Here is an 11,557-nt window from a genome sequence, read left to right as displayed (position 1 = left end):
GGCCGTGTTTACAATTCTATGAGGTCAGACAGCCCAAGCCCAATGAACAGATTGGGTCAAGTCATGTAATCCTTAATCAGTTGAGGACAACAACTCCATATACAAGTAATGGCGGAATCAGATTCGTACGACGATGATGATCATAGGTGGTCCAAGAAACTCGTAGATTACATCGTGCAGTCAATTCTACGACTACCTTGAAGGCACCCGTGCAATGCAATGTCATGCTGAAACATATTAAATCTTATTAACAATATATTCTGTTGATGTAAAATGAAATGGTTAACAATATCTTTTGCACCCATAATAACTAAATTGCACCGTAATTTTTGAGTTCCGCTAGTTTGAGAAATTAATGTTTAAAGATTGTTATTTGAAAGTGTAAAATTTTTTGCGAGAAGATAACAACATGCGATTTGACCAAAAGTCGCGGTACTATATATGTCTGAAATTGAAAGGAACAAGAGGCAGAGTTTTATTTTATATAATTATATATCTTGCAGGGTTTTCATCATCCCATACAATATTCACGACCAAAACGCAATGTCTTTTCCCTAAGATCATATATGGAACGGTGATTTGTTTGCTGGTGTGCACCAATGGCATTATACTCATGTGGTCTCATAGCCAAGCAAAAGAACTCTGGCCTTTGCCTTGGGTTCCAGACTTCCAGTCCAGATAAAACCCAGCCTGAGGCTGCATCACTAAATCAGCCCCTTTCAAATGAGAGGTGATGTTTGGGAGATTGTTATATCCCACTTTTCTTGATGATATTCGTATGTAGCACAAATTGAATATTCCATAATTTGGCATCGATCATCCTTATGTTACACACCTTGGAGAAGTAATTCACTAGTTTTTATTCCAAAATTGCGTAGGCTCGTCCCATAAGATCGGTGTAACTGGTTCTTCCAGAGTCTATTATAGTCCCACCATGCCCAAAACCAAACAAGAAAGCTGGGATTCCTAGGCGTGTGAGCCTGCAACGCTAATATCTATCATGTTCACATAGTAAGCATTCTTCCCCAGTTCCCCGATACCGTGAGACAGCCTGTGTCAAGAAAGTAAGTTCTTGTTCGTGACCATCGGAATGTGCATGCATATCCTCACTTGTGCCATGAACGTTGCAGACCTCTGATAATCAACTTTCAAACGCACAACGTCACTGTTGGGATTGCTGGCCAGCAAACCAGCATTTCTTAGGTGTTTGAACTTTGAAGCGAGCTTTGGTTTGGAGAATGAGATTTTGAGCTCTTCTTCTTGCGTGAGGTTGGGTTGGTAGAGCAGTGACTCTGGGGAATCACAGTGGATGAGCTTGATGGTCAAGCCTGGTTTTGCAATGGTTAGAGTAGTGTGTAGCCAGAGAATTAACAAACTGTACAAGAGAGAAAGAAATTTTCCCTGATGACAGTCATGACACATCAAATCTGCTTACATACTGTAGATTCAAAAAGAGATTTTAATTTTAATTCCTTTCTAGTAAAGATCATCAAGACTAATGACTTCCAATTAATGTCATCTTCCATTTTTCCATGATTACTTATGCCACAAATAAGTACAAGCTTTCGGCTTTGGACAAGTCGTAGGAGTTATTGATTTTCTCATCTTAAGTGATAAGATCCCCGTGTAAGGCTTTGCAGAAAACTTCTTTCCTTGGAGGAACTTCATAGCACCAGTAGTACTAGTTCTGCTCTCAGTAATGCTCTTCGAGAATGTTGAACTTGTTCCAATTACTCTCTGTTGGATTTGAAGGCTTTTAGTACCAACTTGGCTATGGCTACTAGCCAAACTTCTATGATCCACCTTTAATGGAAAATAAATCGCTTTGTTGATGTCAGCAAGCAACTCTGTTTGGGAGTCAAATGCATTTGTTGAGTTGTAGAACATCTGAAATGCTTTGAGGCACTGAAATTGGAGAAGTTTACATGCTTCTGGCATATCACTCACTCCATTCACCAAAACCTGTTCCAGAAACTGTTTCTTCGTTTCATCCAATATCTTCTGTATAACCTCTATTGATTCTTCAACTCCCAGATTCGGATTTTCCTTCATGTGTAGCAGAACAAGGTTTGGCTTCCCCTCCTCTTGTTCCCGCTGCAATATTAATGCATCCGGCGCATCAGTGATTTTTTTTTTTTTTTCATATTAAATTGAAAGATAAAAATTACTAAGCATATGATTGTGTAAACTAGAAAACTACCTCGTAGGTTCCAATATCGTTCAAAAGGCGTGTCGAAACCATAAGTAGATTTGTAAGCGGCTCATTTTGAGGGCACTTGAGGAATTCTATTCCTTGTGGACTAAGCAGAAGAGCTGCTGGAAGAGTAATAGTTTGTGCAGCTATAGAGCTCGTGGCGACTTGAAGGTACTCAGCTATTGATGGGGTATGCCCAGTTCTGCTCCACTCTGCCTCCTTTAACCATTTCACAAATGTTTGATGCCACTATATTTGACAAAAAGAACATAACCAAAAAATTAATAAATAAATAAATATTAGTAACATAAATCCTACCTTAAGATACGAGTCAAAGGATTCAAATTCGCTCACCACCAATACTTTAGTGGTGATACCACCACTCAATATAAAACTGTCATGTGCTATAAAATATAATAATATTTAATCTTGATGTTTTATTAAAAAAAAAATTTAAGTATTAAATGAATTCTATATAGGGAAAAACTCACAAACAGTACCTGAACTTCAAGCCACTAATAACTTTCGTACCTCAAGTTTAAAAAATATCAGATTGGTACCTGAACTTCTGACCCTGACCCAATATCAGTATCTGGGAACAGTAAAATCGTTAATGGAGTTAATTTTTAAAGGGTAAATCTGTCATTTCACTGTTCATCATCTCCAAAACTCTCCCTTCTCTCTCTGCAAACCCAGATTTTTCATTATCTTCTTCATACCTCACACACACAAACCCAAATCGACCAAAGGAGAGGTGAGAGGTGAGAGGAGTTGGTGGTGGATGGGACGGTGGCTATTGAAGAAGTGAAAGGTTGGTTGATAGTGGTGATGAGGTATGAAGAAGAAGAAGAAGAAGAAATCTGGTATTGCAGAGAGAGGGGAGAGTTTTGGAGATGATGAACAGTGAAATGACAGATTTACCCTTCAAAAATTAACCCCGTTAACGATTTTACTGTTCCCAGGTACTGATATTGGGTCGGGGTCAGAAGTTCAGGTACCAATCTGATATTTTTTGAACTTGAGGTACGAAAGTTATTAGTGGCCGATAGGTCAGGTACTGTTTGTGAGATTTTCCCTTCTATATAACGTGGTAAGTTTTAAAAGGGTGGTGATATCACCACAAAATAAAAGTGGTGAACAAATTTGATTCCCGAGTGGAACTTACAAAGTTTGAATTCGATCAATATCTTACTAGATCTTGTAGGTATAAGTTTACGTCACATCCATATTTATTGAAGAATTGCATTGAAATGTCATCGAGGAGATCCTTGAGAGCTTTCAATATAGTTTTGCTGTATCCATTCAGGCCTTTCTGCTGCCGTCTGAAAATTGCATATGATAACCACATTAGTTACCTCCAACAAGAGCACTGTACACGCGAAGTGCTTATTCCCATCGAAGCACTGCGAAAATTGTTCTTGTTTATACCTTTTGACGGCATTGGTAAGACTTTTGAGATCACTCAATGAACCTTCCGCATCAAAAAAATCATCAGCCACCGTAACAAGGATTGCACTTTTGACAAGTGCCAGTCTCACATCCGAAAGGGAAGGAGATGATACAGTTGATGCAACTGCAAAATAACAGTATGCGGTTTTCTGTCGTGCAAACCCCATGTCACAAAGTCCCATGTCCTTTGACCACATCTGTAACTCGGTTAGTTCATCTCTGAATATTGATTGTCTGAGTGAATAATTCTCTATGGCAAGTTGTTGCAGCATAGCATCACTCGAAAATGATAGTCTGCACGTAATTAATAGTAATAAATATTTAACACATAATAGTCACATTAATTTGACTAACCTCGATCATCTAATTACTAAATCTTACCTATACGAAAAGGCTTTTCCTGTCCATGGATGAATAGCATCTTCCCTCTCAATGCATTTCCTGTGTTCCAAATGATCCAACCGAGCAAGCCATGGATGACTAAGTTCATGCTTAATCTACACAAGGGGAAATGCCCAGCAAATTCATGAGTACTCGGAACTTTACAAATTACAAGTACGTTCCGAGCTATTAGTTACCAATCCTCATTTTCAGGATTTTTTTTTTTTTTAACTAAAGTTTTATGCAGAGACTTTCAGCTACAATAATGTGGTGTTCATGACCAACGAAGTCACCGAAGTTAGATTTTAGTCACAAAATTTGTTGCGACTAAAAGCTTGTAATTTTTGTTGGGGTTTTTAGTTGGTAATTTTTTTTTCTTAGTTTTGCTTCTGAATTATTTCTATACATACCTGGTCTACCAGCAATTTCTCGGAATTTGTTGTTTCCTTTTCCAGTATTCTTGTAGAGAATAACCTAGCATCTTCAAGCTGACTTTCTCCGGCAAAAGTAAGATCTGATGCCCTGAATACATTATACATGGCACTCAAAAACGTTTCATGGTGCTCTTCTATGTGCACCAATATATCTTCATCTTGGAGGAACCAGCAGAACTTCCCTATAGATCATGCAATAATCAAATAAAGAATGAGGATAGTAAATTTACTAGTATATATACGCACCGATCTGTACTTACAAGGAGATACAGTATAGCCATGTAGTCTCAGTAGCCGAAATGCTAGTGAATCTCTATAAAGTTCTAGTGGAAGCAGACCATGCTTCACCGTCATCCCTGTCCCTTCATTGTTCACATAACTTCTGCTCTTCAAAAAAAATTAGTTAGTTCAACCAGATTTAATGTTTATATATATATATATATATATGGAGTCGTTCAGAAGCGGACGTCCGCAAAACAGAAAAAGTGTAGACGTCCATCCTCACAGTTGCATCAGGCACCGACGGGCGGCGCTAGCTCTTGCCGGACGGAACCAGGCCTCAATTTCGAGCCTCTTCTTGCTGCTGGACTCGTCAATGAAGAGTTCGAAGTCGACCTTGGTGGTGCTTCCATGGTTTCAGGCGAGCTCGCCGCGCATGGCTTCGAATCCGATCACCTGAGCCTTCACCTTGATGGTGACGTCATCCGAGATGTCCAGAGTCTTCGTCCAGGAACAGCAACGCTGCCATCGATGCCTGATCAAGGGCAAAAGTGCGGACGTTCGCTTCTGATCCAGCCTGATATATATATATATATATATATATATATATATATATATATAGGTATGTAGGTATGTATGTATGTATGTATGTATGTATGTAGTGATGATTCTAATGGAAATGAATTATAGTCTTCACCTGAAAACTTGATCAAGTAGAATCGTTATCTCCTCCATGAAATACTCTGCTAGGCCCAGTGTCTCAATCCGGTTAATAAGACAAATCTTTACGAGGTCTTCATCCATGGGGTAAATCGCAGGAACTGTACGTACACACCAAATTAAATTGTATTCCTTTTGTCAATGAATGAGTGTTTGTATATATATATATATTTCTTGCCAAGAAACCTAATGATTTATGATGTAGACGGTAGATTTCTGCATCTTTTATTTGTTTGGCGGAGGACTGTACATGTTGTTATGTTGTATCTTTAGAGGATGTCCACGTACAAAATTAAATATTTTTGGCATAACACAATTTTGAGGCTCCAATGCAGTATCTGTGGTTCTAAACTCTCTCTTATTTGCGAAGAAACCTAATGATTTATGATGTAGACGGTAGATTTCTGCATCTTTTATATGCTACACTTACGAATCTATGCAAATTATAACAGATAAATTGAACCTAATTTAGACCAATAAGTTTTTTTTTTTTTTTTTTTTTGCAATATAATCCAATTATCACAACCACTCATTCTCTTACACAAGGATCATTCATGCAAAAATTATTCACATAAAAAAGTATGGTGGTATAAATTATGTAAACAAAGTCAAGTAGCGTTTGATATTGTTCCAATATATTTATATCAATCAAAATATTAGTAGAAGATTCAAGTACGAATATTCTTTTTCCCTTTGATAAAAAAAGATGAACAGTATAAACAAAGATAGTCTATCAGATATTGAAATGAAAATGAACTATTTTAATCATTGACCTAAGTACGTATATGCAACTGAGTGGTCGAAAAGAATATGTATGTCCACATTTTCTGAATTCGTCGATGTCCATGATTTAAAGATAGATTTCCAAAAACATACTATTTGTCGATCCGTAGATATCATACCTCCATATCCACATCTTTGGACAACAGAATTCAAATTCACCAAAAGATTCTTATTTCCTGTCTTCATAAAAGCATAGGCGGTGGCTGATGGAAACTGGATGAGGATCCCATAATCTTCACTCTGTTGTAGCAAAATCTCATTATAACTCTCCGGCAAAGCTTCAAGATATGGCATCAGTGTCTCATAGTACTCCTGTCCCAACCTGCCCCACAAGTTTGGAATTGATTTTGAACATGTGAACCAAATTAATTTGACGAAATTAATAATACTACTATGTTAATCAAATTTGATAAACAAGACTGGTGAAATAACGTGGTGGCCTGGTGTTTAAGGATATTTGTTTGCGGCGACTAAGTACGTGGGAGGAACAAAACCACCCCAATTAAGTCAAGTCATAAGTCTATTCCCATCAAAAGTTATACCTGTTGATTTGGAATAGTTGTTGTCTCTCATGGAAGATCTGTTGTATAAGCGCTTTTGAACCATTTGAGAAATGAACATGCAGGCCTTTGGTCTTTGCAAGGTCAACTATTGCCGGTAAAAGAAGTACAAACCACTCGGGAAAGCAGCCATTTTGCTCTTTCAGTATCTCTTCTGCATTTGCATGAATGAACCCCAACCCTAGACACCAATCTTCACCAAATTAATTCAACCAATTTCAAAAGTTATGCATATATAAAAAGAAAATTCTACAATGTTCCTAAACATATGATGCGATGCTCCTTACTGTTTAACCATTGAATCCCATTAAAAGAAGATCTAACAGTTTAAAATATTAGAAATTATTCTCCCACACCAAACGAGAAATTCATGCCTACCCTTTTGAATGGCAGTGTGGCCAACACTCCAGGTGGTGAGTGCAACAATGCAAGCGAGAGTCGAAGTGAGGGAGTATAAGGTACTTATAGAGGTCGACTCTGATGATCCCCAGAAGCCTCCTGGTTTTTGGTTCCGGAGCACCCATTGCAAGCATCCCCGGAACAAGGGCCGATCTGGTTTTTCAGGATTCGGAACCATGGCGAGCCAAGCAGCACTACTAGTAAAAAGGCTATTAGACACTGATTTTAATCCGTATGTATTAATCCCATTATTCACTGAAATCTGTGTGGGATGGTCATTGGCCACCCTACACTCACAGATTAAATTTCTGTCCCATTTGAGGGGGGTGGCCATTGGCCTTTGCACACAGATAAAAAAGTCTGTGTGAGTGTTTTCTATGGGACCCACTCATATTTCAGATTCTCATTTATTTTTTACCATCAGATCAAAATCAGTGTGAATTTAGATCAAAGAAAAAATTATGCTTGAAATATTAATTTAACATATTTCCATATTTTTATGGTAAATACTAATAATTAATAATTTGGTTTCTTGTTCTAATTTAATGGTAATTATAATGAACTGGTCATCACTCTCCCAATCTGCAATTGTCTTGCAAGTCTTCCTTCACAAAATCACGTCTGCCATATATGCAGCAGTATCCACCCCAAGAACACTCAAGATATCTCAGTTCATCTTATTCATTATCCCACATGATATAACCATAACCAAACCTGAAAAAAGATCAATATAACAAAACAATTAAATTCAAAGTAAGATTAAACATGATTGACAAAAAAATAATTTTTTGTTAAAATCAAAAAGAAAAACTTCAATCCGAGCTCCTCCCATGCTTGAGATCAAAAGCCATTACCAAGATCATATCAGGAGCTAAAACATCACTCAAAGCCGAGGCTAGAGAAACTAATAGTGCCACAGAAGTGATTTGAGATTTGGGAACGGATCTGAAATTTGAGATATGTATGAGAGATCCCAGATCTGAGATCTCAGAAAAGACAGAAACAACGAGAACTCAGCAGCTATGGCGAAGGAGCAGATATCTCAAGCCATGGAGCTTCCGTTGAGGATGCGATGTCGTTTTCGATCCAGATCTGAAATCTATGGTGGCTAAAGGAGGCTGGTGTTTATGAGGATTTTACCCTTTTTCTTATCTAGAAAAATCAAAAATGAAGTGATAACTGATAAGTACAAATAAATACAGGTATCAGTCTATGTTTTTACACGGACATCAGTAAAAATTATCTTATTCACACGGATGTCAGTGAGTGCTATCACACGGATATCAGTGAAAATGATTTTCAACGGATATCAGTGAATATTATCTTAATCACACGGATATCAGTCCATGTTTTCACACAGATATCAGTGAATATTATTTATTTACACAGATATCTGTAAATACAATTTATTTTACGATTGAAATCTCAATTTGTTAATTTTATTACATACAGATTTCTGTATATATAGTTATAGTCATAGATATTAGTGTGAGTTAACAAATACTAATTTAACATCTTTCACAGATATCTGTGGGTCTTCTTTATTCACACACATATCTGTACATACAATTATAATAACTATTCATGTGGTCCCAATTTAGCATATTAGATACAGATATCTGTGTCAGTTAATCCTTCACACAGATATCTGTCTAAAATAATCATTCATACTGATATCTGTAGCTCATATAAATCAGTATGATTAAAATCAGTGTGCATCGACTGTTTTGCTAGTAGTGCAGTGTCGTAAGCAGAAGGAGACACAAGACGATATACATCATCCACTACATGATCATCATCATGTTCTGATGATGAAGATGAAGATGAGAACATCTCCTTTTTAACCTTCATTACAAGATTCTTAACCAATGAGTAGTCTGGCAATTCCATACTGAAGATCTTAGATTACGTACTCTATTAGTTGTTTGAAGAGGCTCGTATGCGATATACTACTTATATATATAGATGGAACTACAAGACAGTAAGGCAGGTGGGAATTGAATTACTCATCTATCGAAATTAAATCATCCATGCATATATACGGTACGTAGGGTATACTCCTGAAAATTAAGATCAAAAGAATAATTTTGATTACTCGAACTCTCGAAGTTTTGACTATACTAATTATGACATCACTATGCACGCCTGTTTTTTTTTTTTCTCTTCTTCTTCTTGTTGTCTTTAGGGAATTGGTGTAGTTTAATTACTTGGTTCATTTAAATACAATTAAATATAAGTAACACTAGAAACTGTTCACACCCTATGGGTGTGGAGAAGTGGGTGGTCACCCGTCTAGAAGTGGGTAGTTAATTTCTGAAAATAATAAATTTTCTTATTAATTACTTATTTAAGTACTTTTGACTTTTTTATCTTCAACAATTAGAAAGATATATAAAGTTATTTAATATTTTAGGGGTATAAAAGTAAAAAAAAATTAGTTATGGTGAGCAAGCTCTCTTCTCTTAAATATAGTATAGATAATACTTGTCAAAGATATAACATAACACTTGTGGCATCACCATCACTATTTTCACATGGGTTCATTTATATATCAAGTCATACAAGTGAATCTCCCACACTTGAGGCCTAACATGTGAATTTTTCACTTACCTATTTAACTGGATTTTAGGACAATGAATATGATTGATGCATAATCCTCCTTGATAGCGTGTGAAAATCTAGGCATCCAACTAAAGTTGTTAACAAATTGGATTGACATCAATCAAATCACAGTCTATTGTCATTTATCAAATTGTTGTCTTCAAATCCAATTTGATTATTGTAATACCCCGAAAAATCCAAATTAAATTCCATGGATTTTTAGAAATGATTTCACGATAGTAGGAGCGAGTACGAAGCTTGGAGAAGTTGTGGAATTAGTTCGAACGATTTTATTTTCGAAAACGAACGTTTTTAGGGGGTCAACAAAGTTGACTTTTTATACGTTCAAAATTTGGGAAAACTTCCTTCATGAAAGTTGTAGAGCTCGTCGATACGAGTTCGTGGACATGTGGAACGCAATATTCGGAGTTCGTATGAATAAGTTATGAATATTTGAAAATTTGGAAATTTCTATAAATATCAAAAAATGTTGACTTTTTTCATTAAGGACGAAAACATGTTGAATTTGCGGAACAGTCCCCGCGTTTTCTCTCCGTCTCTCCTCAGAACCCTCGGGTTCCGACCGACCCGACCCGGCCAAACGGCGGCCCTCCGACCTCCTCCGGCCCCGGACCCGGACTCCCCCGTGATCGCCGCTCCACGCCCAGCCGTCCCCTCCCATCGCTTTGCCGAGCCGCTGCCCCCAGACCTGGATCGAAGATGCTCAGCCAAGCGGATTCGGACCCGACCGGATCTCCTACTTCCGGCGACCACCCGACAGATTTCTTCGACTTTTTGGGTTGTCCTCCTTCCCCCGATCATCCCCATGTAAGCCTTGCATGACGATTTTGAGTGTAGACCGCTAGATCAAGGTTTGACTTTTTGGACGCCTCTGATTCAATCTAGGATCCGATCGTGCGGCCGAGATTAATCCAACTTCAACGCTTGATCTAGGACGATCTAGGCCGAACCAGGCTTAGCTCCAGGTATGAAAGTTGATCACCCTTTCATTTTGAAGAAGTTTGTAGTTGACGACTTTTGCATCAGAGGTGGTTGACCTTCGTTGACCGCCGCGTTGACCACCGTCTGTCCTCCGCTTGTGGCGGCGGGTCGGACCTTATTTTGAGTTTATATTATCTGGACGATGATCTACGCATCCATACGAGCGTTTTGATATATTACAAGGTTATTTTAGAAAATGTGGATAAATAATGGATTTACGTTTTGACGTTACTATTTAACGTTTTTAAATTTTATCTTCGGTTTACGATCTGCGAAGATCTGACCATCGGTTTTACTTCAAATTATAACATGTTGATCGTATGACTGTCCCGATGACTTTGTGTGGTCATGGGCGAAGATCCGACCGTTGGATCTTCGTATAAATGCAAAACAGTGATTAGGGAGGCGATTCGTGAGAATCCGTCCGTCGGATTTTCGTATAAATTTGTGAAGATGTTAGTAAGGACGATTCAGGAAGATCCGACCGTTGGATCTTCGTGATGATTTTTGGAGGGTGATCCTAAAGGCGATCCGTGAGGATCCGACCGTTGGATCATCATTTAATTTCGATCCGACCGTTGGATTGTCGTTTGAGTATGTTTTTGAGTTGTTGGCTAAGTTAAGGTCATGTTTGACTAGGTGATTTGTGATGACCTGGATTTCTGTTATTTAATTTTGGTAATTAATAATGGGCCAGTTGTGCGAATAATTATTATTGTGCTTTATTCGTAGATTGTATGTGAAGTGGAATGGTTTTCGTACGTATAAATATTTGAATTTCACAGTTTAGGAGGTCGTGTGAAGTTTGACTTTTT

At 37.7% G+C, this 11,557-nt stretch overlaps 1 protein-coding gene across 1 annotated transcript; it reads right to left on the bottom strand.

Moving 5' to 3' along the window:
- Positions 1-966: 966 nt before the first annotated feature.
- Positions 967-7,335, bottom strand: LOC133733079 (S-linalool synthase; the record flags this gene model as incomplete). Its single annotated transcript, XM_062160691.1, has 14 exons — positions 967-1,051; positions 1,133-1,328; positions 1,560-1,692; positions 1,735-2,094; positions 2,201-2,443; positions 3,387-3,514; positions 3,621-3,937; positions 4,025-4,140; positions 4,435-4,640; positions 4,719-4,840; positions 5,375-5,498; positions 6,300-6,502; positions 6,723-6,921; positions 7,119-7,335. Coding segments are annotated over 14 exons (2,649 nt in total), but the record flags the coding sequence as incomplete, so codon positions are not given.
- Positions 7,336-11,557: the final 4,222 nt, after the last annotated feature.

The sequence above is a fragment of the Rosa rugosa genome, chromosome 1 (genome assembly GCF_958449725.1).
Source record: "Rosa rugosa chromosome 1, drRosRugo1.1, whole genome shotgun sequence".
Classification (NCBI taxonomy): domain Eukaryota; kingdom Viridiplantae; phylum Streptophyta; class Magnoliopsida; order Rosales; family Rosaceae; genus Rosa; species Rosa rugosa.
The sequence above is the reverse complement of the archived record's forward strand: the minus strand, read 5'-3'. Positions and strand labels throughout refer to the sequence as shown.